Source organism: Periophthalmus magnuspinnatus, chromosome 1 (assembly GCF_009829125.3).
Source record: "Periophthalmus magnuspinnatus isolate fPerMag1 chromosome 1, fPerMag1.2.pri, whole genome shotgun sequence".
In the NCBI taxonomy this organism is placed as follows: Eukaryota; Metazoa; Chordata; class Actinopteri; order Gobiiformes; family Gobiidae; genus Periophthalmus; species Periophthalmus magnuspinnatus.
In genome coordinates this window covers 15,461,875-15,489,558 of record NC_047126.1, presented here as the reverse complement: position 1 = coordinate 15,489,558, position 27,684 = coordinate 15,461,875, and the positions used below count along the sequence as shown (strand labels likewise).

The 27,684-nt window shown below is 36.7% G+C and overlaps 1 protein-coding gene across 2 annotated transcripts; it reads right to left on the bottom strand.

The window, feature by feature from the left end:
- Positions 1-142: 142 nt before the first annotated feature.
- Positions 143-26,997, bottom strand: LOC117393789 (testis-expressed protein 2-like). 2 transcript variants are annotated; one of them, XM_033991802.2, is made up of 13 exons: positions 26,805-26,997; positions 26,293-26,387; positions 10,388-11,849; positions 9,634-9,834; positions 9,228-9,543; positions 8,636-8,868; positions 7,367-7,534; positions 6,929-7,028; positions 3,114-3,240; positions 2,357-2,470; positions 1,879-2,088; positions 1,654-1,774; positions 143-1,579 (listed from the first exon to the last, which is right to left on the bottom strand). In XM_033991802.2, the coding sequence occupies exons 3-13, from the start codon at positions 11,831-11,833 to the stop codon at positions 1,451-1,453; spliced, it is 3,165 nt and encodes a 1,054-aa protein (XP_033847693.1). In that variant the 5' UTR covers positions 11,834-11,849; positions 26,293-26,387; positions 26,805-26,997; the 3' UTR covers positions 143-1,450. The 2 variants fall into 2 exon arrangements, with proteins under 2 accessions (XP_033847693.1, XP_055080729.1); XM_055224754.1 differs by having other exon boundaries at positions 2,357-2,464; positions 26,805-26,996.
- Positions 26,998-27,684: the final 687 nt, after the last annotated feature.

Sequence of the window (27,684 nt, the reverse complement as noted above, 5' to 3'; positions counted from 1 at the left end):
TTGTGTATCTACGTTTTTTACATACATGCCTAAAACATGGAAGAAAAAAATAAATAAAAATAAACGAAATACACTTTATTGACCAATGTTTATTGAGCTATAAATAAGGCAACTGCACATATAATAATCACCATTTTGGCCATAAAATTACGTACACATTTTAAAAAATAATTCACAAATATAAAATCATTACATCTTCTTCATATATCCTTAAATGATTTTCTTTTCATTGTTTATTACAAGAAGAGGACAAAAACACAAATACAATCTTTCTTGTATGATTACTGAACATAATTTTTTACACATTACAGTTCAAGAAGGTCAAAGGGAACTTGTATTATTGTAAACAAAAGGTTGATGTGTGAATTAAACATTTGCATTAACAAATGAAACACTGGATATGTACCTTGAAAAACAAACAATGACTAATTTTGTCTAGCTCAGACATTACACTATTGGAAACTATAACAACAGAACTTGAACCTACACTTCATATAAATTCAAGTGCCTTCAATTACATTATAGCAAGTAATAGTTCTTTTTCCTTTTTGAAAATGTATATAGTGAAAAACTGATTTTAGAGCAAAAAAATACCACCTGTTACTCAAACACACCGGCATTAAATACAGTATAATAAAGTTTTTTTTGTTGTGCAAACCGATTGCATACCCCAGACCAAAACAAGGTTTCTTTGTACCATAAATCGCATACATTCAGCAGCTGTATTAAGAAGTACTGTACTCCTCATCAAGCATACACATAGCATATTATTATAAAGATACGCTTACATACTTTTTTATCATCCTATAAGCTAATTACATTTTTAGTCATTGCACTTTTTAGAGTGAGCGTGACAGAGGTTTAAATGACACTTGTCTTATGGGCATCAGTGGCATATTAAGGGGTTATTGGAAAAATAAAGAGGTTCAGGCCTCAAGGTGTGATCACAGCACAAACGAATACTGTTCAGTTAACACCTGATCAGCTTACAAAGATGCAGAATTTTATAGTCAAGTATTATAGCTTTATCGGTAGAATTAAATAGGAGTAAATAATAGTTACTTTAAGCTGAAACTCAGTTAATAAGAGACTTTTGTGCTTTATCATAATGTACCTTGGCATAAACTAGTCACATGTTGGCTGTAAGGTTATCTGGTGAATGCTGCAATGTTAATAGGTTCAGAAATTGCACCTGCTACCTACTACCTCAAAACTTTCAATTTGGAAAAATATTACCCAATCCAAGTCTTTCTAAAATTATTTTAACCATTATACACCTCTATTTAGTGTTACCTCCACTATTACAAAGTTAATATGCTCTTCTGGTGGCTTTGTGAGAAAACACCCACTAAAGGAATGTATTTGACAAAAGTAACATGTGGCCGATCCGGTTCCAGTTCACATTGTGACTTTTCATAACCTACAGGAATACTGTAAACAAACTTCACTGCTAACTCTCACTGGCTGGGTCTGAAGTTTCTGAGTCTTCCACTGGGCCAGCTCCTGCAGTGCGCTGGTCCATGGCAGAGTGCATGATCGTCAGCCACACGTCATCCATATTTGGCATTACAAAGATTTTCTGAAAGAAAAATAAAAAAATGGTGAGTTACTAATATTACTATCAAAAAGTAAACATTAAATGTCTGCTCATACTTGAAATTCCTGGTCTAGTTTTTTCTCTATCCAGTCTGTCACATGGGCTAGAGTCACCACTCGCTCACCCAGTTTGGGCCGAGCTTTCAGTTCAAGGTGAGGTGGTGTTCTAAACCCATACCTGTACAGAAGCAGAAAAGAATTTGTTTTACGCAGAGCACAAAATGAAAACTATCATCTGAGAGAGCTATAGACAGACATAATAATGCACACTTAAGAGCTCACCATATCCTGTCTGTAGGAGGAGGGGGGATATTGACTGCCAGTCTTCCCCTGACTTCCTGTAGTTCCACTGTGAGAAGGAGGGGTGTGTTAGAAACCTCCTCCATCTTCTTTTTAATAAACTCTGTCTCTGTTGCTTTCTGGAAGTACTTGGACTTGGCAATCTTGTCCACGAATCGCATTATTTTACTTGGTCTATGGCCACCAACCAAACTGCAATTCACAAAAAAAATATTCAAATTAAAATTCGGCATGTTCAAGATAGTTATGATTAGCCAGTAGTAAGAAAGAAGAACAAGAAAGTAAAGTAAGTTGGTAATTCTCTATATTAACTACACTATTTACAGCCTAAATTAACCCCTCAATTAAGTACATCGCTCAATGTCTCAAATTAATCATTTGTTTATGACTTAGGTCTTTCTTCATGTTTTATTATGGCTAATTAAAGTGTATGCATTTAATTTCTCTGTCTCTCTCTCACCCTTCAGCTCCAGTGCAGTCATTTGACAGTTCTGAGGTGTCCTCTTCATCTGATGAACCAGCACTAGATGATTCCTCGTCACTGTCAGCCAAGCAGTAAGTCCGAGGTCTGTATCTAAACACACAAATCAGAAAAAAAGTTAAATTACTTCAAATTCTACAGGAGATGTGACCAAAAGAATGAACAGTGGATGATGATGGAAAAACGTCTATAAATAATGTAGAAGGAGAGATGAGTATTTCCAGAGATGACTCATGCATGTTTTTTCCATGAAGTATCATTTAGAAAGTCTTCTTCTTAAATAAAGACTTTCAATTCATGTTGACTTTTGTATTTTCTCCTCTTGTAAAAATTCAGTTATACAATGATGAACTCTTTGATAGAATATGTACATACGACAGAAAATATTTTCATAATTGTCAAGGAGCAGACAAAGAAAAAAATGTTTGTCTTAATCGTTTTTTAGTACTATTATTGGAAATATATAGCTTATAGTTTAACATGGCACATGGAGAATGATGATGATTGTAGAGAAAAGGTGAATTTGATAAGAAAAGAGCCACTCACCAGAAAAAGACCCAAGATCCACAATAAGAAAAATCCAGAGGCAAAAAATACAAAAGACAAAAGAAAAACAAGTAAATGACAGAAAGTAGGGCAGACTTCAGAGAGAGAAATATACATATCACACAAAGCAGAGAGGGAGAGAGAGAGATAGAGAAAGAGAGAGAGAGGCCTTAGAATCAGGGGGCCTTACCCATCTTTGCCTGGCTCCCCGAAGCGTAGACTCTCCTCCTCTTTCCCCAAACGAATCAGGTTCATCTTTGTTTCTAGGGTCATCAGGAAGGAGCCGCTGTAGGAGACATCCAGATCAAACCACAGACCTGGAGGCACACAGGGACAAAGGATGTTTACCAAACACAATAGTAAATCTATTCTCTCATATGTCACAATAGGTTGTATAGAACATTTGCACTGGTATTTCAAATATAATACCATTATTAGTAAGAAGGTGTAGAATTCATTCCTCCCAATATCAAGATTCTCTTGTTGTAATTGTGTTGTCTCTGTTTGCAGTGCTTTTTTCCTCTGCTTTGATACTAGATATTAGGTATATCAATACAAATTTAACCTTAGCAGTTTTAGAATGACTGAGAGCTAAATTAGAATTTGTATAAGACCGTAAGGTAACACAAAGAACTATTATTTTGTGTTGAAAATATAAATCTGTTGTCTAAAAGAGCATGTTTTTAGGCATCGGAGCCTATTCCCTAGTAGAGTCAATATCAAGTTTGAAACATTTGTATTGTGACAACACTACTTTTAAATCCATGATTCTCTGGATTGTATAAACAAGACCTGAACGGACCTACATCCATTTTCTTGCCCATAAATGTTTTGCATTCACACCACTAGGAGGCAGAAAATCCTCAATGGTAGAAAAGATTAATCTTTCACTAAAAGGCACAATTTTGAAAAATATTTATCTTCCATTGACCTCACTGAGTACATACGACTTAAACCCCATTACCAACTGTAAATGGTCGGCAAAGGACCTGATCTGTGCTTAATTAGGGAAGTATTACATTAAATGTAACATCTTTAATGCAATTAAACTTGACAGTTTATTTCATTTCTTTATTTGTGTATTGTGGTAAAAAAAAAGGACAAAAATCCTTCCTAATTAAAATGGATGCACATGGTGAAAAGACTGGGGTGTGTGTCCAACCTGTTAATAAGAAATGCACTGACATGGACTAAGCAGAAAATATATTTGAGAAAAATACTGTATGAAAGTAGACCAGTGGTTATGAAAAATAGAAAATACATTTTAAGACAACTGCTCTCAGTGGGAACGCTTCATTGATCCACTGCACTCTGCATGGGTGTACCAGGAAACAGCAGCATGAGGCAAGGTCAGACTGAGCCCAAGAAGCCCCGAGGTTACACTCACAGAAACACAAGTTCAATTGTTTTACAGAGTAGAGATACAGAAAGTGTAATTTCATATACATTTTCATTAACATTTTATTTAATTTTTATCTTACGTTATTTGGGACCGCTAGTGGCCAGTTCTGCACAAGCTGATCATAACATACTCTTTAGTGCCCTTCAATGCCTATGGAATAAATGTAGATGGATGCTGTTTGTGCAATCCCTCAGTCGTCCAGGTCTGATCCATAGTAAAAACTGAAGTTTAATCTGTCAACTGGTGGACACTGCCTTACATCATATATAAGGCAGTGTCCACCAGCAATCTGACCAGAACTGAAGAAGCAGCTTAGATGAGCAGCAAAATGTCCTCGCTCCTACAACGATTTGTCCAGTTGACAGATTTAACTTCAGCTTTTACTGTAGATGGATGCTTTTAAACTTTCCAAAATCAGCAGAAAATGTCTATGCATTTCACTGTGGTCTTTAGAAGTATTTTTGCAAGAAACTGTGTCAGGAAATGCAGCTTCCGTCACAGTTGGAGGTGCAATCAATCCCTGCTCTCATTATGGCGCTATGTGAGAGTGATAGCAACAAGACTGTGACTCACTGAATGGAGCAAAGCGAAGCAAAGAGTGAGGAGAGAAAACAGCAGTAACACATGTGAACAAAAGTGAAAGTGTAAAATCGCAACATTTCAAATTTCTTACAATAGCAATAAAGCTAAAGAGGGCATATTTATAGTTATAATATATGAACCCCGTGGATCATAAGGTTATATTATGGTTTAAATATTCAACTAAATCTATATTAACTTCAATTATAATCAATATTGATCTAAAACAATGTAATTAAAAGAAACAAGTAAGCAGACTTCTGGGTTGAAAAATTGCTTCATGGTACGTCGCTGTAAAGGTCATCACAACAAAGTGCTGCATGCGGTCAGCCCCTCCTATGGCGAGCTGCAGATAACGCAAAAATGGCTAAGCCCATGTGTATCACGATTAAGAAAATAAAATTGCTGAACAAAGAAAGTAAAGAGCAGTGGGCGTGTATCATAGTAGTGAAAACAGATCAGAACAATGACGTCCTGAATACAGATATTATTATTATTATTATTATTATTATTATTATTATTATTATTATTATTATTATTATTATTATTATTATTATTATTATTATTATTATTATTATTATTATAGATTTGAATGCTGGGAATGAATCGAGACTACGGAGGTCTGGTGGGAGTGATTTCCGGAGCAGTCAGTCACCCTGATTCCCATGGTGACGAGGCGGGCAAGAGCTGGAGAATGAAGGAGCACCGAAGGGAGTGGGAGTGTGTGGTGATATGGAGTAGATCACAGACAGGTGGAGGCCAGATATTATGAACTCAAACATGCACAAATCACTCTAATATAACTTTGAGTGGCTACATGAAAAGGGGAAATCATTATAACATGCTAACATTAAGGTTAAATAGTTAAAATAAGAATCTAAAAAAGTTAAAATAAAAATCTAAAGCAGGGTAGGCTATAAGTTGTTGAAGTTGTGCAAGATAGTTAAGGCTGATCCTCAGATAACCTCGTAATGAGCTTATTTTCACAAACCAGTGCATGTTAGCTGGCTCCACACGCAACAATGCATTTACTGTTCTATGCTAGTTATGGAAAAACACATTTGGGGTTAAAGCGGGTCACAGATGCATGTGTAGTTCCTACTTGGGTTGGGACATATTGACAAAAGGAAATATCTTAAAGAACACATATCATACATTCTTGTGTCTTTAACTCCCTTTTAAACATGCTTTTGGTCACCTTGGGATAAGTATTTCACGTTTTCTAAATAATGTCTGCATTTGAAAAATATACTCTCTCTGTCGTCTGCAAAGGGAATGAAGAATGCCAAAATAAACAAATTAAAACTTAATCCCTTGTGAATGTTATGCTAATAGAGCCATGTGTTTGTTGTGAGCATAATTTGACCCCAGAATGAGTCAGGCGTTTGTTTATGGTCTTAAAAACTGAGCAGAAGAAGTTCGGAGTTTTAACTATAATGCAACAAAATGGGAAAAAATGCAGAACATTTTTGAGTGATAAGACGAGATGACTTTGAATTGGACTGTAATGTGCTAAGCCGTGCAGGTAAATGTCTTGATTCCAGTAAAAGCGAATAGTGAATTATTATATTATAAACAATATCAGCATATCTCCAAAAACAATTGCGATATTATCAAATTTTCAACTCTAGTTCCTAGCCTACGCTGCTTAGCCCTTAACTCTCAGACATGTCTTGCTATCCCCAGGGGTACCACCGCCTTGCAATCTCAGTAGGAGTAAGTGTGTTTTCTAGCCTGATCGACAGCAAATCTTATTTTGGCCCTACTCTGTGAAAATGAGGATATAGTTTCAGCTCCTGACCAAGTAAAAACGATGCCTTTGCTTATGCATTTTCATTTTAAATTGTGGTTACTTGTTAACATGCATTACAAAAATGTTCTATCAACTATGTGCTAACTATTGTATTTGAAGTTACAACACAAGGAACAGCCTGATAAGAGGGTTTATCTTTCTTATCGCTAATGTGGACAGGGCTGACCAGTACAGGGAAGATTGCTCAGGGTTTGTGTGTTCTTTCTCTTACCTTTGTAATCGATGTAGGGTTTGGAACCGCTGAGGATTCTGGGAGTGGACGAGCCCATGTCCAGTTCTGTCAGGGTGAGCTCATTCATGAAGTAAGGCAACTAAAAGAGATTATGGGCAGTAAAGATGACAGTTGAGGTATGAGCTATGAGAAGCATATGAGAAAATATTTAAGATTTAAAAAAAAGTTTCAAATTTAAAGCAGCACAAATGATTTCACACCAAATACCAACTGAGAAGACCTGGCTTTCAGCATGCCAGCAGATTTAAAGCAGGTCTATAATAGTACTATCCTAAGTCTAGATTAAGACTAAATGAAGTAAAATATGATCATGCCATTGACAGGATATTTCTCAAAGGAAGGCAAAAAGATTATAGGATATAATAGACTCTTAATTAGAAAAACATCTGAACATCTGACTTAAAGAAATAAACTCACTCGTATTTTACTAAGCTTCATCTGGATCTTCTTTGAGACCATGTCAGCCCAGTATGGCTCCCTTAAGAAGTCCCAGAAGATGCGTCCAAGGGCAGCGTTGAGCCAGGCGACAGGGTCCTCCTCATCCCCCGTGTTCTGCTCCGGAGGGGAGGGGCTGGAACAGGGGAGCTAAACACAGAGGAAAAGTAGTGCTACATGTGTATGAATAAATACATGTCCCCACAGCAGGTACAGGGTGTTCTCTTTCTCCTCAGGGCACACTGTGTACTTGTCTGCTTAGCTAAACACTGTTATAAAAGGAGTATCTCAATGTCGATGTTTGAACGAGATTGTAATTAAAATGCTGAGTGTGTCACTAATGGAAGAGGTGTTGAAAAGGGAACACTCCGGGATACACAGTTTTCACAGAACACAATCAAATAATAATCAAATGTAGTATTCCCAACTTTTACACTAGATAATACACTAATAATTCAATAATTTCAAGGCCTAATTCATGGATTCATTATAATTTTAGTAATAAAGTGTTTTTCTAGAGTTCTAGGTACTGATATTCCTTCTTATACTACATAACTGTTAAACACATACCATACCAAAAGTAGATTTCTACAGAATTTGAAAGACCTGAATAGTGACAAAAAGTGGAATGTAACAAATTACTGACTATTTTTTGGAGGAAATTATACTTTTAGAGTAGATTTTTAAATGGGGTTTTGTACAAAAGACTGATCTAAAATGCCACTAATAGGATATTTTCCATGTGTACTTTATCCTGGCATTTAAGTACAAAATAATTAATTAGAAATTAGACAATTGGGACAATGCATGCTAATGAACAGACATGATACAACATGAATGTAAACACACTGCATTATAGCCAAAGGCTAATTTCCATCAGTTGTCCCAAGGGCTGTGGTTACAAAAGGGCCAAAATTGCACAGTTACCATTATTGCACCATACAAAATATTGCTCATTCCATTCATTGGCCAACCATTCAAGACAATTACATTTTATACTCACCCCCTTCATATTTTTCCCATACATGCAAATATGTCTGTATAGAAAAGTTAAAATCACATTGCCACTATAGATGAGTGCATGTTTGGTTTGACCATTTAAACACAACTTATAATTGTGCATAATTCTAGTCATGCAACTTTGATTGAGTACAAATTTTCAATACTCTTTCCCACACTGGATTTTGACCACATACAATTCTTTTCTCCTTGTGAACACACTGTGAATGATGTAACATGACAATATTGTACCTTCTTGTCTGCCCCTGGACTGCTCATGGGGCTCTGGAGGGAGGAGCAGACAGATGGGGGGCTGTGGGCCTCTTGGTTTGGCAGGAGGTTGGCCATGTACAAACTGTAGTCGAGCAGAGGGGAGGGTTTGGCACTGCCCGCTGTCGATGTGGAACCATCTTTAGGCCTTGACTGAGTCAACAGAGCCTCATCCAGACTGCTGCGGCTACCACTGCGACTGTGACCGCCCCCAACTATGTTTAACAAAGATTGAAACATTGAATAAACAAAAGAAAATCAAGAATTAAAATGCCTAAATATATATATAACAGTTTCAGTTCAGAGTACAATTTTTAAACAAGACTTGGAGCTATTTGGCGGAAGTGCATTTGATAAACTGCTAAACTCATGCAAGAATCCACATTTCAGAGCATCATTGCAAAGGTATTAACTACAGGGTGAGTCAGTTTTATGCATAATAAGACAGCAGAGTTTACTAGGAGATTCCTGTACACTTCTGTACCAGTTGTGACTATTAAAACTACAACTTGTTGATTCAATTGTTATTAATCTTGCAGCCCTACTATGAGACAAAAGCCAAACAACAACGTACTTTTAAGGACAGTAGCACTTGCAGACTTCTTCATGTCAACTTTGTGCTTGGAGGCCTCCAAAAAGCGCTGGAACCAGTCCTCCTTCTCTCGCCCCGTTCGTCCAAACAGATACAGAGTCACACTTTGGGACAAGGTCGCATTTCCTGTACTTACTGTCCCGTCTGTTTTATCTTTTGTTAGTGACCCCTCGATGGACTCCCACTTGTCCCCTTGGGTCCTGGACATAAAGTCATCCTGCTTTCCAAGTTCAATACATATGGGATATTTTTTGTTCCAAATTCTCTTTCTGGCCAGGCCTTCAGGCACTAGATGTATCTGTAGATTGAACAAAACCATCAGAAATCACACTACTATATACCAATATTTCCACTTTCATAACTACAGAATATGGAGTATTGGCCTTACTTTACTATAGGCAAGGTCATAGATTTTCTGGCTGACAAAGGTGACATCAGGTTTGAGGTCGTTGTGCGCGGCTCTCCTAGAGATGTTGTGGTTGGGTTTGGACAGGCGAATGGTGGAGCCCTCTAAGCGGACATACACTGAGTGGGTCAGAGTGGCATGGTACGTCTCTGGATCATAGTTTGAGATCTCATTCATCCACCCCTACGAAAGATGGGCAAATGTTTGTTTACATTTTTTTGTTTTACTGAACTTTTAGGCATTTCCTTATTATTAAGATAAAAAAGCTGTTCTATTTACACATGAAACTAAGAATATTGACAAATGGTTCCTGTGCTGTAGTCCTTAAATATTCAACATGAGGGACATTTTAAACTAAATTTCTGTTATCTTTTAAAGGGTTGGCAAATACGTAGTAAGTACTCTTAGCAAATATTTTAATGTGAAGGTTTGTAGCCTGTGCTCATAGTGATGGTTCATAGTTTTATGTTTGAGTCCATGGATAAAATTGAAACTGGCAACCCAAATAAGCATTACAATAGCAATATTTGATTTTAACATGTTTACCTGAACTTTACCTGTCTTAAATACTATCCTTTTAAAATACTATTATGAGCGCCTTATTGACATCTTCTTTGTGTCTTATTTTAGAAGCTTTAACAGCTATAAACCATCCACAACATAAAATGTTTTATAAAAAGAAAAGGAAAAAAAAAATTGTGATATGGCATTTTAAACACACAAATATTATTCTTACTTTGTAAATTTCCGGTTGTTTAATGTCCAACTTCCGCACCTTGAAATATCTATAACCACTGGATGACTTTGGCCCTGTGAGCCAGACAACTCCAATGGCCAGAAGAAAACCCAGTCCAGTTCCCAGCAGCATTCCCCCAACATATGTGGGCCAAGGCAATATAAAGTACCCATACACCAGCAATGTCAAAAAAATTAAAGTATAATATGGAACATTCTGTGCAGGTTCAAAATATTCAGACTCATCGTCACTTCCTGGTTCAGTGCTACCACTCTGGGGCACTTGCGTCTCTTCAGTTTGGTCCCCTCCATCTCCCTCTGTGTCTGTGCAAGTCTCAAAATCTTCATTGGTTAAAATACAAAATTCTTCGTCTTCCTGTTTTGCCAAAGTGGACATAGACAGGTAAGACGTTTTAGTCGGACTTTTAGTATCACGAGATGAAGAAACAGGAGATTCAGCTAAAATGGTGGGTTCGCTATTAGGATTATCAGCTTCCAATTCCCCACTCTCCTCTTTGATGCAGTAGTTGTTGTTACTTTCAAGTTGACCGTTGAGTGAAGAAAGATTTGAGAGTTCAGAGGCACTAGTAGAGATAACTTTTGGACGATAAATACCGCCGGTACCTTTGCTACCACTCTTTTCATCAATCATTTTCGTCAAAAGTTGAAGGGGTTCAGCTATAGCCTCCGAAAAGCGCCGTTTGGTGTCCTCAATTCGTGCCTCTACTTCTGCGACTTTGAAGAAGCTACGGTTTTCGGGGGAGGTCATGGGGGAGGTGGGGGCGGTTTTTGAGTCTCCTACTGTGGACAGAGAGGCACTCGGTAATCGCGACTGAGTGAACTGCCTGAAAAGTTGAAGATTGAGGCGAGATTCGGGAAGGCGGGAGGTAGAAGAGGAAGGTTGGTCTTGGGATGAAGTATCAGAGGAAAAGGATTTAACCAGGTTTTTTAAGTGTCTGTGTCTAATTGAAGAAGAGGAGGAGGCAGAACCATCTTTAGATTCAATATCAGAAGATAAGGACTTGACCAGGCTCAGGAACGGTTTGTCGCTGGAGGGAAAGCTCAGAGATTTTGAAGGTGAAGTGGTGTTTTTTTCTGTATGAGATGCTGCAGGAGTAGTTAGTTTAGACTCTGCTGAACATCCAGTTGTTTCAGGACTGACGTGACTCCCTGTTGAAAACTCCTGGAAGGCATCTTCAAACATCTCCTCGCTGGCCTCCAAACCTGTCACTATACTTGAGTCATCCTGAGGGGCTGAGGTAGTAGATGTATTTGTCATGGTGATTTCCCCATCCTCCTCTTCTTCATCCTTCCTCTGGGCAGAGAAATGGATGGTGACGGTCTCTCTAGAGGGGGGCCGAGGCAGCTGGAACTTGGGGGCCACAGTGAGCAGTGGTCTGGTTGTGGACTGAGCGCTCTCTGCATGGCTAGGGGGCTGGCTAGTCATCGCAGTCAGATGACCTCTGCAAAAAAGGGAAAGAGGAGAAGTGGTTACATAAGCAGCATATGGTCGAAACAAATCAATTACAGTAAAAAATATTTCATAAAGTTGCTTCTTTTTTTCCCTTTTTTTCTCTATGGGAAAAAGTACAAATTATAAAATGTCCAATAGTGCATTAAGTAACTATTCTGATAGAGCAGGTCTAGTACTTGGAGATGCTATTGACCTTAAACATATCTATAATAACATTTTTTTTCAGGTAATCATTATATTACACTTAATTTCTACAAACAGGGAAGACGTTGAACTTCAGTCAGGCAAAACCTAAACATTTTGATTGTATAAAAGGCAAATTCCCCCAGAAGTCTTAGCTCTTAGTCCTCTCCCTTGTTTTTAAATACAGGCTCTTTAGAATGCCATGACTTCACAATGAACCCAACCTATTGATTGTGGTAAAATAGACTGAGCAATTTACAGCAATCAATAAACCAAAAATAACCCACTACAAGTTCACAGTCAGGACCAGAGACATGATTAAGATTATTTCTTGGTAACAGCAACGGCTTGAATGTGAAAGATTCTTGTGGGCTGTATGTTCTCACATCGCTACATAAGCCTTGAGCAATCAGGAGTCTAATCACTACTTACACACATAACGTGATTAGAAGCCGGAAGCCTCCACCACCTGCTGACAGGCCATAAACACCTCCCACAAAACATGTTAAAATATGCACAAATCAGGAAGCTATGTCAAAAACAATTAAAGGTAATGTCAACTGTAACAACTGTGGTTACATACAGTAAATTGCAACCTACTGTACATTACATCATCAGCTGTAGCAAAGGCTAATCCCATTTTCATGTGAGATGTTTTAATGTGTGAATATATATTTTTATTGTACAAGCTAGCAGTACAAAGAGGTGGGTGCAGTGTCAATGTTTGCAATTTCTTCTTTTGGTTATTTGTTTTGTTAGAACTACTGTCATAATGCAGCCATATTTTAGGTCTATAGTCTTTGTTTAGACCTGGAATAATCTTGTGGGGGGGGTGGCAACAGTTCTTAGGTGAAATTCGGTGTAAAATGCTCGAGAATCAACAGGTTAGAGAAGAGATTCAGAAAACAGAATATGCCTAAATGTGGGTTGCAACTATATACAACAGCAGAGACTAATTAATGCTTTACTAAGATTTCTAATGCTATTTTCGAAGTCAGTTTAATAGTACTAATTTTGCAGTGCAATTTAGTAACTTCATTCTCTGTGACATTTAAGTTCTTTAGTAAACAACAGAAGTCAGGACCTCCAGCTGCTTCTAAGACATTTAAGATGTAATTATCAACTTAACGGGAACAAACACCTTCAGGTTTTAGCTTGGCACACAAAATTATGCAAAACATTTTCAGTTATGCAAAGTTCAGGGTTAGTGTGGGCTCAGAACTGGCATTGGCAGAACAGTAAAAAGACTTTCTTTAACTAAAACAAACCCAAAACTTTTACAAACAGCAAAAGGAGTTTTAATTCAGAGGCACAAGTCTGGATAACAATATTTAACAATATTTGTGCAGTAAATTTTATATACATGCATCATATATAATGGGTCTACAACTGTTAGCTTATTTTTAGACTATGAGGGACCACCACTCTAATAGGATTGTCAAAAAACTGAAAACTAGACTCTGAAACTAGATATGTCAATACTAACATTAGCCTAGGATTTTAACTTCTTCATAATGCCAAAGTTGGTCAGATCATTGTGGTATTAAGGAGTCTTTTCCTTAAAAGATGTACTATGGGGTATTCCATCAAAGTCGGTTAACAAGTCCAGGCTTATTCTGAAATCCTGAGCTGAAACTAGCTCCATCTCCAGCTTAAGCCTGAAGTTGTTACACGAAAGAAATAAACCTGGGTCTAACCAAAGCTGATTCAGGCCTCAAGTTTAAGCTGTGCTTTGTGCGCGCTCCCAGTGACTCTGAGATGGCCAGATCAATGGAGCAACAACATCAGTGAGAATGGGCTCAAAGTGTAATGTTTTTTATGATCTGACAAAAGGAGAGAGGAGCCAGAGCTCGCATGGACAATAGTTTGATTTAGGACACAGAACTTCCTTGTTCATTCTGCTCTGAGGAGCGAGAGAAAAGACGCAACACCCCCTTCCTTCTGTTTGCACACCCAGTGTCTGTGTCTATGCACAAAAGCTGCACTGCCCCTCACAACAGCCACATGTGCAAGATCATTTTAATGAAAAAAAATGGCCATTCGATTTTATATTATTTGTGCCTTTTTGAAGAGTGCAGTGTCCACACACGTGTGCCCAGTGTGTAGAAGGATGGGGCTGGTGGTCATTGAAAGTCTCAGGCAACACGCCTGTCATTTTTAAACTGTATTCAGACAGAGACAAGTGGATTTAACACAGATGGGGGAGTGCATGTGCTGAAACTTTTGACTGAAGTGTTTTTTAGACATTCTTGGAGACAAAGCTAAAATAATCTTGACAGTTAACCTGGACGCGACCACATTTGGACCCGGGTGCTTGTTACTATGCCAAATCAGCGTCAGCTCTAGTTAGCCAGTTTGATGGAACAGAACTAAGGATTTCACAAGCCTGGATTGCCCAAATAAGCTAGGCTTTCACTTTAGCTCGCTTCATAGATTACCCCCTTTGTGACTTGTTGAGGTTTTGCCAAATGCTTGTCTTCATATTAGGTTTTGCCTAAAATGTTTCAGTGTATCGCATTAACAGTGATTTTACTGTCAAAAAATGCCTATGAAAAACATGAAATGTTACTTTGACAATAGACACCTCTTCAATATGTGGGTTTGCCCAATTTACAGTAGTTAATTTTATACACTTTGGATGATTTCTTGTTTAGAACTTCACTTGAAGTGATGTGGTCCACTTTTATACCTGATTTAGCCCTAGATGGAATGGTCTTTTTATATACTTTGTTAAGGTCTGATGGTACTGTTCACACCAAGTACCACAAAAGAAAGATTTAGCTTGCAAAGTTTGATAAAGGTTTTTTATATTTAGTTGGCTCTGTTTTGTTCAGCTGATATCTTCATGCGACAGCAACAAATGTGACATGAGGTCATACAGCTGAACGCAGACTCATGATGTCAAATGGGTCATGGGTCACACTGCCCCCTCTGTGACACCTAGCCCATAACCTCTCCCCCACTCATGAGAACAACCACAATCAAGTCCTTTCTGTTGAGGCTATATTATGACAATGATTTCCAATCCAAGTCTCTAATGGATCAAGTGTTGTTTTGAATAGAGACAGAAGGATTGTATAAGTAGCAGACGCCACATGCTTTTGGCTGTCCATCAAAGAGAATATACATGCATACAATGCACCCACTGTTTCTCATGACCCAGAGCCTCATAAAGACACACACATTAAGGAGAAAATGCAATGACCATGAATCCCATAAAGTCAATTATAGAAGGCGCCATGTTGTATGTTGTGCAGTCATTAATAAAGACATGTTCACAGCTTGTTTCTTCTCAATAAAAGAACATGTTGTCTAAGGAACACAGTGCATTCAAGATATATTATTAAAAACATTCTATTCTATATGACAATGTTGTCTTGCATGGGATCCAGAATACACACTTCAATACTTCAATACCACAAATATGTGAATTTGGTCACCGGTCTCTAAGATCTGATGGGCGTGATTGAGAGGTGGATGAAACAATTAGGGACACACACGGTCTGTCCTTCCCTATCAAAACAAATACGGCTGCTTACGAGGAAAAAAGAAAGAAAAACACAACAAGGGATGGAAAAACATTGCGGATTTGAGCAGAATCAATGAGTGAAGCACTAAACTGTTAATCTGATGGATAAAAATACAAATTTACAATACAGTTTAACAAGTTATTTCTTTCTACTTTAGCTACACATTACCAAGTCTTTTTGATTTAAATTACAATACAATTCCTGTAACTTAACTCCCATATTTGAGCAATATGGTTCTTCCAAAACTGTGTTGATTTGTTCATCTATGACCTAAGCAGCCACATGTCCACTGACCGTGTCACTGGGAGAAAGGAAATGGTGACGCAAGACCAAAGGGAAACAACTTTCTATAGAGTTCATTGTCCCTTTTTAATTTATCAATTATATTATTTTAATTTTTTTTATATTAGTTTATCAGCCAGATCTTATTTTTTTCCTCAAAACGTTGGAGAAATACTTTAAAAACTGGCAAAATAACATTGTCTTAGGTTTCTCACATGCATTTAATTTAATCTTATTCATTCCTATGGGTCATTCACCTTAATTAAAACTATAATACTCAAACAAAGCAAATGTTTAAGTGGGGATTGGGGGATGAAGTCAGCATCATTTAATAAGTGATCATCGTCATGATCACATGTTAAAATATGAGCAGACCGTTTCCTGTTTCACATTTACAGCTCATTCACCACAGCGCAGTTATTTTTGCAAGTCATCCTGCTTTTTGCTTCTAACCATTTTGCGAGCACATCCCCAAAGAGTGTCAGATTTCATCTACTGTACTGCTTTAGATCAATGCCATTAAAAAGATCCCACTTTATATTCATATGAAACACAACATTCACAAACAGGTCTTCTTATATGTTCCCAATGGAAGAAATGCAACAGTCCCCCAGCTATTCGCCTCATCTGTTGCCTGGTAAGGGATTACAACAAGCCCACTCCATAATATCCTGTTGTTTATTTGCTCTAATAATGGCCCTCTCTGTGCTTGCGCTCACAGTTCAGCTAAAGGAAATATACTAATAAATATACTAATAAAGAAAGCCATACATTTGACTCATCTACTTTTCATATTCCAGATGCCAAAATATATACCAGCCATAGCACATAGTCAGTGTTTTTTTTGTCATCCTGTTATATGGTGTCATTTTGATGATGGTTAATCCTCTCTCCAATATTCCCTTGGCAAATAGTGTAGCAGTAGGCACACAAACCAAGGTTAAATGTGAGTGCTGTCTCTAAGGTAAGAGGGTGATGTCCTTGTAGGCTTGAGCTTGTGGGACAATAACAACCAAAACAAAACAAAAGCACAACTGTTGTGAAGAATGCAGACAAACTGGTGAGACAGCGGGCATGGCAAAGCTGTGAGATCATTGTGTGCCAATTCTCTCTACAACCAAACTGGATAAGACAACTCAGCAATATATTGTTTTTATGACAAATTCGGTCCATCAGGTGACTAACTATGTGGGATCTTTGAGCTATGAGGCTTTGCTTGATGAACTGGGTGAGGCTAATATACTATCACCACATAACTGTATTGTAAAAGCTGCTGTATGCAACTTTTCAGAGGGTCTGACAGATGTTTGTTTCCACAGAGAAGCTATTATTTTTACTGGATTGTTTCACAGTCTGGCAGTAAACTTATACATCACCATAATAACAAGCAGGTCATGTTTCAGGTGGAACAGCAAGAAATCATGTTTTTTGAGGTATTTTAGAACAATAAAAACACTGGAAGCTATACAAATTTAATATCATACTGTGGAACATCCCTGGCAAAGCAAAAACCAATATGCATGGAGACAGGTGGCGTACCCTGTAACAGAAAAGTTACATAGTGCGCCTTCAAGTTCTCTCTCAAATAAACTAACAGACAAACAACAGACTGCAACACAATGGAATATTGTTGTCTTTTTTTTTTTTTACATGGAAAATGATTATGAGAAAAAACCATCTGTCGTCAAATAGAACAGAGACATTACCCAGAGAGTCAGCACGCATGATAAGAACACGGCTTTCTATAGCTTTGCTGATAGAGCTCTATCTGCATTTAAAACAGGATCCATGTAAATTTTCAACTGATACCAAATGAGAGTACCTGCACTCGAGGGTCAACCAGGGCCAGTGTCCATGTCCATATGGCTCATAACTTGTTACATTTATTATCAATCACAATCCAATACCCATGTCATTTTCTCAGTTTCATTTTTACATGTTTTTCCTGGAATGAGTTTATTTCAATTTAATGCCATCAGTATGGAATAACATCCAATAGTTACACATATTTTCTAAAGCTAGTGATTCACCGATATGACACTGGTTTCGAATATCGTCCCTGATACTGAAACATTTGCTGGATTTTGTATTGGTTCCATTTTTGTATATAAACTGGTGGTTTTCATATTCTACAATGTGATGATGCCATACTCCGAGATGGGGGCCAAAAGCCGTTTTTCCCTACTTACATTGTACTTTTTGTTGAAAAATCTAAAAAGCAAATTCACAAATGTTGAACCTGATCATTTCTATGAGTGACTGGACCCTAAATTTTGCTATGTTACAACAAAAATCAGCATTTTAACTATATAAATTTGACCTGTCCCATCTGTATTAAATATGGTAGGGCTTTATAATGAAACACAGCAATTGGTGCAAGACAGTCTAGTGATCCAGGGCGAGTCTTAAGGATTAATATAGTTATATATTTACAGAGCTGTTTTGCAGTAACTTTAAACGATAAATAACAAAACCCATTCAGATCTGTTTTGCTTTGTATTATATATAAATAAATTATATTTTCAGCCTCCACCTTGTATCGGCTGATATCAGGTATCGACACAGGTATCCAGAAAAACCTGTACATTCCTATCTAAAACTAAAATTAAACCTAAGCACCAGTAAATATGTTTATAGCTCATCTTCCCTAAGGCTATTCTTGTACTCAAAAAGACAGCCATTTTAATTTGACTCTATACTGGCTATAATCAATACAGAGTAATAAATAAGACCTAAAAATAAAATAAAATAAATAAGAAGATAAGATGCATTACTTGCTTACTAAACCTTATTCGCCCTATTTTCCAGACAAACAGAATAGATATTGCCAATATTATAGTTGTGTTTCTTCATCTTGTGAGGGCTGCCTAAGCTGTTCTGGATTACAACAGTGAGAGCACAGTGGCTCGTGGGAAGCATATGACTGAGCAAACTGACACAAGGAAGTAAAATAATAAGAGCTCCAAAGCGACCTGACATTTATTGTACTTGATGCCAATAAAGTTTTTTATTCAAACAACAAAGGGCCCTGTTAAACTTAAGGCTAGGCTAAGGCACTGTCACAGACTTCCACAGCAAATAATGCAGCCTCATTTCACCACTTAACCTTATCTACTGCTGTGACAAACTCTGATACAAATCAAATTCTGCCTCACTGTTTACGCTCACAAGTTGTAAAATTAAAACTAACATTAATATCGTTCTGCTTTTCTAGAACCTTTTATGCAATTAAAATATGTCCCTTTTCTGGAGAAAGGTACACCACTTATTTCCCTTGGGGAGATGATATTGCTTTGTGTAGAATGATCCACAGTATGGCATCTCCATGGTGATGGATAAGTTTAATGCCATATTGTGGATAGTTCCAGGCAAAGCCATAACATCTCCAGAGACAAGTGGCACACCTTCCACCAGAAAGGTTCAACAGATCATGTATGAAACCAAATAAAAAACGAAGACACACTGTTTAATATATGTGTTTCAAAAGGTTCTTTTGGTTGTCAGTGTTTTTACCTTCTTGACAAATTTCAGTTAAATCATCGGAGGCTTCACACTAGATATGATTAGATTTAAATATAGCCTAGAGTTGATTTGAATGTATTTTTAGCAACATCATGTCATTGTAAAAAGAGTAAAAAGTGGGCTTGGTAGCAATCATAAAAGCATGGCCTGTCCCTATATCTTAAGGCCTTCGGGGAATGTGACTTCACCTGGGGTTGACCTGATATTTTTGGAGACAAAGACTGAATCTCCAGATGTTGCTCACCATGGCAACCATTTCCATCAATAATTTTGAATTCTCACCTGCTATTCAACAGCAAGGCTACTTTATGTTATGTCCACCAGATGTTATGTCCACTTACTGCCAAATGGTTTTGCTAAAACATATTAAACCAAAATGAAAAAGGCAACAAAAATAGTGAAAGTTTGTGTTGTCAAACTTCCTTCTCAACCAGGCTATGACATGAAATCATTATGGCAAAAGACTATTGCAACCCCTGAGTCTGCTTCATGGGAAAAACACACATACACATCTATTCCAGTGAATACTGAATGATAGGATTCAATCCCTTTATCTCAGTGTGCTACTGAATCAATTTACAAATTGTGTTTTGCAAAAAGTCAGCCTCTACTTGATGTACCCGTGAAACTATTATTTATAGTTGTGCTATATTTACCTCTGCTCCTCCCACCTGATGTGTATTTGAGGCTTTGGGTCGCGGTGGAGAAATGAACACACTGACAGAACTAAAGTCTGAAGTAGGAGGCATGTGGCACCTGTGACAGCTCAAATTGGTCATTATTTCAGTAGGTTGGACAGGGGCACCTGGCCACAGACACAAGAATCACACACACACAGGAGGACAATATTTTCCAGTAAAACAACAGCAGCTCATACTTGAACATTTATAAACTATTTATTCATAAATTCAGTAGAATCAGTAACAAAATACAAAAACTAGGAATTTCAATTGAATCTACTTTAAAAACAAAGAAAACTAATGTTAACAACTAAACTAAAATGAGGTTTATCTGGGTGTTTATGTCACATTAACTTTACTTTACAATACAGAACAGGTGATTTCACAAAGCTGGTCATAAGAGGAGTTATGATCCATTAGACAGCATGCAAGTGTAAAGGGTATGAAATGTTTGATTATAGGGTTAATAATCATGAAGAAATAACTGCAAAATCTTTTGGACTTGATCAAATGGTTAAATGACAATAAGTAATAAATACATAAACAACAAAAATCAAATGACTTATCCGTCTCATCTTTTGCACTTGAACGCAACTTGAACATAAACCATACATTTACAAGTTTTTAAAGCATTTATAATTAGTGGCCTGGATGTGTCCATCAGTGAGCTCAGAGCCTTGATAATCACCCACTCATGTGATAGAGGCTGCTCTTTCACATTAAACTGTGTTAAATTAGGACAAAACCAGTAACATCAAGAAGATTCAATAATCTGCAAAGTTTGTGTGTGAACTGGGGTTGTCAAAAATATCATACCAATTAATCAATAAAACAAGGGCTATTGATTGAATTTGAATCAAGATCAAGATTCAGTAATTTGTCAATAAGTCTCCAGTCTCTCCTCAGTAAAAGTGTGGTTTTAAACATAGATCAGACTTTGGAGGAAGACATTTGTGTTGAATGGCAACTATTAAAAGTCTGTATTATTTAGTTTTAGTAATAGTTTTTAATTCAAATGAAATATAATACAATTGAAAATAGTCATGCCTCAATATGAGAAAAAAAAAAAGATTTCTTCCCAGCCCTAATTGAAAAAAATACTGAAAAAAAATTTAAAAAGGGGAAAAAGTTGGACCTTTCCTAAAACATCACATGTGAACTAATGTCTTTTTGGTTGAAAAGTAGCATCTGTTGTATAAAAAGATGACTATTTTTAACATAATTGTGGTATTAAAATCTGTATCAAGTATGGAGTTTTTCTTTGAAATGTTAACATTGTGACTAGACTGTGGACTAACAGTTGATTGAGCGTGAATTGGAAACCCCTGCAGCTCGAACCACAGTTACATAATTCAATCCAAAAGCACTTTGAAGAGAGAAAGGCTAGTTTTGCATTACATCAATGGCTCAAAAAAGCCTGTATTCACCAAGCCCAACACTAGACTATGCTCCACTAAAAGGTTCTTTTTCAATGTGCGGAGCAAAGTTTCATTTATTTTTGTCTCCCTGCCAACAAAGGATGTTATTTAAAATCCAGACTGGTGAGATTTTATGGAGGCATTGTGAAAGACGCGGGTCGGTGTGAAAGCACAGTACTCAGTTAATGCTTCTGTCAACAAACTCACACTGTCATGTTATTAATCATGTTTTGACAATTTGACTGCTAAAGACCTCGTATATTCTCTGGCTTGGTACAATAATTTTTTACTACTTTCAAAATAATCTTACTTGCTCCAATTTTCTACCAATTGGAAAATAGGAATTGGACGAATCAAAATAAGAATACATACACTGAAAACTGCATAAATGCCTTCAGACAAACAACTGATCAAACATGTGCTTCAATTGGTCAAGAACTGCAATAAAATCACAACTGAACATGTATAAATATAGAAAACGCTTTTAAAAAATCTAAACTGGTTTTAGTTGTAGTGTCTAGCTTCTCAGTGTGAGAAGCTCATTCTGCTTTATAAAACTGGGTCATCTTAGACATAGACAAGTACACATTTCATTACCAACAGAAAATCCAATGTAATACCTTCAACAGATAGATTAGAGCTACCAATATATTGTGATCGAAACAAAATCAAAATTTAAGTTGGTGCAAAAATTGAAAAGGCTGCATTTATTTTAATGATAGAATGTCCTCTACAAATGTTATCTTTTTTATACAAACATTGTTGCACTTGTAGTCTAGACCACAACAAACATTTAATTCTTGTATTAGTTTATCAGTTCATATTTCAGTCTTTTCTCACATTTTAGCACTTCTGGAGTTTAAAATGGGCTCTCTGAACACATTTGTAAAGAAATAGCAAAACTAACTGAAATCACAAAATGTGTGAGAAAAATTGAAATTCTTTTCATTTTTCATAATTGTGCAATCTTAATGGAGATAATCTTTGCAGGGTACCAATCCTTTTTCATCCATACAGCAATAAAGAAAGAGGAGTCTGTAGATGAGTCAGGTATAATTATTCATGTATGTACAGTAATCTTTGAGCAAACACGAGTGATAAAAATAGGTCAGTCATAGAGGGAACTTGGACACAGCCGAAGTGACTCAATGCTCAGTGCTATGAGCAGGTGGACAGCCAACAGGGTGTAGGCAAAGTAAGATGATAAGCTAGGAAATCATGACAAACATGTAAAGGAGGAAATTACTTTTACCAGTTTCACTGCATTGCAAAAACATGCTCTAATACAACTGAAGACTATGCACTAGGATAGGAAGTAGGAAAAACTTAAAGATGCTGGGTGATATAAAAGTGAACCACAATTTTCTTTCTCATATCGGTGAATCATGATTCATTTGTCCATAAAATGAAATAAAAATGTATTTGAAATATAATTTCCAAACCTTTTACCTTTGCCATCATTCCTTCCTGCCATTTCTTCCTTCAAACCAACTGCTTTAACCAATAGACGACACTCCATTAAAAAGACCATTGACAACTAGATTTGACTGAATCTGAATGAAATCTTGATTAAAAATTCCTTAATTTTGTTGTTTGTTTTCTGTTTGTGTCCATGGCAAGTGCTTTGCCTGGAATATCCCACAGTACTTCATTAAACTTGAAGAAAAACACTAAGCAGGTGGTGCCACTAAGTTAAGTTCGGTGGAGAGGTGAGAAAGCATAGTTTTTCAAGGTATTTTTGGTAACAATACAACCACTTAAACATAGATTAATAGCTTTAATGGCATGTTGAGGAAAATTCCAGGTAAAGCAATAACATCTCCATGGAGACATATAGGAGATGGAGCCCCCATCATAAATTTACATAGTATACCTTTAAAACTGAGTGCACTGCAAATTTTTACACATACGAAGGCTTCAGTTATTTTAGATTTGCCCTACCCCCTCAGTCAACTGACATGTGACACCTTTTTTCATCAACTGCTCCCTCCCTGCCTCTTCCTCTTGGAGCAGGTGTCAGAAAAGGTTTCTGCACCCAGCTCCCTCAAGGTACATGAAGGCTGCTTAAATGTCACAAAGAACAGAGCTCACAACTGTAAGAAGTCTATAATATTCACTGCATAGACAAATATGACACCTGATTTTTAACCTCTAGCAATTAAGTCTATTTTGGAGAATAGGTCTGCTATAAGAGTTTTCAGATTTTAACCATGTTAGTTGTTTCCCCTTCTTATGTACCCTATTTGAGATGTTTTTGAAGTAATTCGTGTTTGACCAATCTTTAATCACCTATTTTCAAGACACTATATTGCAACTCTGCTACTCGCTAGCAGGATCTGCTGCTCTCCATAGGAGGGGCCGACAGGGGGCCAACACAGCTCTTTGATGTGATGATGTTTACGGTGACATCTGCTCCCATTGGGCACTGAATTTTTTTGTTGTTGTTTTAGATAAACATTGCAATTTAAAATGGGGAAATTATAACATAATGATCCACGGGTGACATAGGTCTTCTTTAAATAAGAATGGTCACTACAAGCATCCTAAATGTGCAGTGAGTGAGATTTGTGAAGGTGGTTTTGGGGTGTGACGCTGTCCTGGTGTAGTAATTGGTTCCAAAAATAGAGCTTCAGTAAGTTCTATTTTATACTTGTATGGGAAGTAAATAAACAATATCTATCTACCATTGTCAAGAAAATATTCTTTTAAGAAAAATTTGGTCTGTTGCCATAGCAATTTTATTCAACCAAAATATAATATATTTTTTCAAATGGGAGAAATGCTGAATAGAATGAGTGTGACTGAAACCTTTGAATAAACAAATATACAGTACAATGTTGTTGGCTGAATACATCATACTTTAAACATTATAATACACTTCTCTACTCCCACAGAATGTACACAAAACTAATCATGTTTACTGACACATTTGTAGTGTCCTACTTCCTTATCAGTTCCATATCATTAGTGATCAGATCCTGTAACTGCAGCTGTCAGCTTTATACTGTAGACTCCAGCTGTCTATAGCAGAGAAAAGCAATTCAATAAAAATATTTGGTCCAATTGTCAGCACCTTTATTTATCCAAGCAGTGTTATATTTGAGTCTTGGTTGAAGAAGGTGCCAGATCACATTGTAAATTCAAATCATGCTTTAATCCTTCCTAACATGCAGCAAGCCTCTGAAAGAAAAGCTATTGACTTTATCCTACTAAACACTAAAAATCCCTAGTTCAGTTAAAACCCACATGACACTATCACTATCACTACCCATTATCAAACTCTGAAATGACAGAAAAAATTACATTGAATAATCAATGTGTAAACTATTTCAGATAATTACTTTAATATTTGCCAACAATTGATGATGCCTGTTACTGTGTCCTTTAAACTCTTTCTTCAAACATGGGTCATTACGACCCTTTCAAACTGTAGACAAATAAAAACTGTCCAGTGTTCCATTGACCAAAAGGTTACTTAAAAGGTCATTGTGGTCTCCATGTCCAATTGCCTCTCTCATATACTAAAGACAAGAAAATGGTATAACAAATAAACATCTAATTGGATTAAACACTACTTGATTATTAAAAATATCATCAACAAATATAGTAATATACAGACTACAATATCTTTATACTGTAAATAAATAACAGGTAAAGTAATAATGTAACACAACAGGAGGAGTAAACAAAAATAGCAAAAATGGCCATTACAAGCGCTCAGTGACAGATACAAGTAGTGCAAAGTGATCATCATCTGTACCCCACCCTCTTTGGTCATCAATTGATTTTATAACATGCCTCTAACCTCAAGACATTACAAGCTGTGCAATGACGTATAACTATAAAACTTAAAGGCTCCAAGACTAGAAATAGCTGTGTTTAATGTGGCTCTGGGGAAAAGAAACCTGAAAAACTGCTCATTTGTGTTAATACCAAACACTGCAGGCCTTTCAGTTATGTAAAACAAGATAACATTTATTTGAGAACAGAGCATGAGAGGTCACGCTAAGTTTTCCTGGGCTTAAAATGTTGAATTTCTAGTAGATGCTCTTACAAGAGCTCTAACCTTAAAGATTCTTAGATAGATTTGCTAAACATAATTGACATATATGTGTGTTTTTCTTTACTCTAATTAGTCATAGACATGTACTTATTTTAATCATGTTTTTACACTATAATATAAAGCAGACATACCTAGTTCAATATTGTGCATTATGTGGACTATGAGGCAGATTGTGCTTCAAAAATTTCAAATATAATGTGAAATCAAGCTAATCCTAAAAGTAAGTATTTGTTCTACCAATTACATATAGCTAAAATCACAGTAATGTTATGCCTCTATAAATATTACAGTGTTGCCCATGGATAGACGTGCCCCCCATAATCTAATTTCTGCCTCCCCTAAATCTAAAGACAAGTTGAACTAAAAAAAAACTAAAAAAAAAAAAAAACTAAAAAACAAAGACCTGTAAATATTGAATCTGTAGATATATATTTTTAAATCAATAGAGGCAACAAGTGACATTTATATTCCAAAAAAATGTATTAAATAAAATAATTCAAATGTGGATTACCTGTGTGACCATAATCTCAGTGGAAAATACTGCCATCGTGAATGTTTTTAGATAGTTCAGATTTCAATCGATAATTTTGCTCGGTCAGTTTGTGTGCAATGGCTGTCCTTAAACCCCCTTCACTGCTTTCTCTTGTTCGTTTCCCTCACTCCCTCTCTCTCTCCCTTAGACTTTGACTGAGGTCGTTTAGTTACTCAGGGAAAGGATCAATATGGAGTACCAATTTACTGGCAAAGTGCTTACCTTGTATTCTCCGTGCCATTCAATCCAGCCTGGGTCTCGCATCTGTCTAGGCAGCAGAATCAAGTTTCACATGTCCTCTGGAGCTCTGACAGATGCTAGGGCACAAATCAGTGATAAAGTTGGTGAATTTAGATATAAAAGTGCGATAATAATTGCAGAAAGTGATAGATAAAGCGCTTCGTTTTTGTCACACGCAACATTTCGCCATATTGGAGACGATTAACAACCATATGGCACTGAATAGAGCGATTTAGAACAGGTTTAAATAGGTGTTAATAACTAGTTGTCGAGTTTTTAACAGACAAGTAAAACCAGATTGGCTTGTGATGCAAGTACAGCTAACAACAACAGAAAGGCGATCGGATTTGAAACTTAAAAGTGCTGATCGTGTTACGCAAAAATACCCGGAGATATAAAACAAAAAAAACCAAACCAGCGATTAAGTTCTAAAGTCCACGTTGCTTCTTCTGGTCAGGGCTAAAACAGTATCGATAACAAGAGAAGTGACTTACTGTGTGGAGAGGAGTACATATCGGGAAAAAATGGCGGAGAAACAATAGATCTTTGTACAAAGGCAGTCCAGGTTTAACTCCCCTGGATAATTTAAAAGGTTAATATTACTACTTTCTCGTACCAAGTTATTTCTACAGCTCCTTTCGCTCAGAGCCTGTTGACAACTGGCTGCTAAACTCATCTGGAGCCAGTTCCTTGAAGAAAAAACGTTGTAATCTGTTCAGGCTAGAGCAATCAAGTCAAAACGTTTTTATCATGTAGTGTCGAGCAGCGATCGATGTGTCTGTGACTCTACTGTACATGTCTGAGGCAGATGAGGCAGATGTGACAATGTAAACAGTGTAATATGTAAATATGCTTATAACTGTCGTTTGGTTAGTGTGAAAAATATGGTAGGTGATAAAGGAATGTAGACTGAATAAGGAGGAGAAAAAAGTGCTAAAACGTTAATTATGTGTTAAATTTGATTGGTGGATGCCCTATGGCCATAATATCGCCATGTATTTTTCACTTTAAAATGGGCCTAATTAATCTCTGTGTAATGTATAAGAAAACACTAAATAGACGACTTCATAAGGAGAACTTTGTTGCCATCTAGTGTAGCTCCTGTGTAACTACTGAAAAACATTTAGGCCGAAGTAAGTAATTGAATGGTTACCTGATTTTCAATATTTGCAATGGAATGAAAAAAACAAAGTAGGCCTAACTCTTATAATCCATTTTGTGTATCACTCTCTTAAGAGGAGCATATTATTTCAGATGAAAATGTATTGTAAGGCCTATGCCTATATTACATAAAAAGATTTAGTACCTAATTGTCATTATGAAGAATGTAACAAGACATAGCCTAGTTATCCTAGATGAGATCAATTTGACACA

Coding starts and splice junctions, on each gene's coding strand:
- LOC117393789 (XM_033991802.2), bottom strand. CDS start 11,833: ATGACTAGCCAGCCCCCTAGCCATGCAGAGAGCGCTCAGTCCACAACC. Junction 9,544..9,633: donor ATGACCTTGCCTATAGTAAA/GTAAGGCCAATA, acceptor TTCAATCTACAG/ATACATCTAGTGCCTGAAGG. Junction 7,029..7,366: donor TGAAGCTTAGTAAAATACGA/GTGAGTTTATTT, acceptor AATCTCTTTTAG/TTGCCTTACTTCATGAATGA.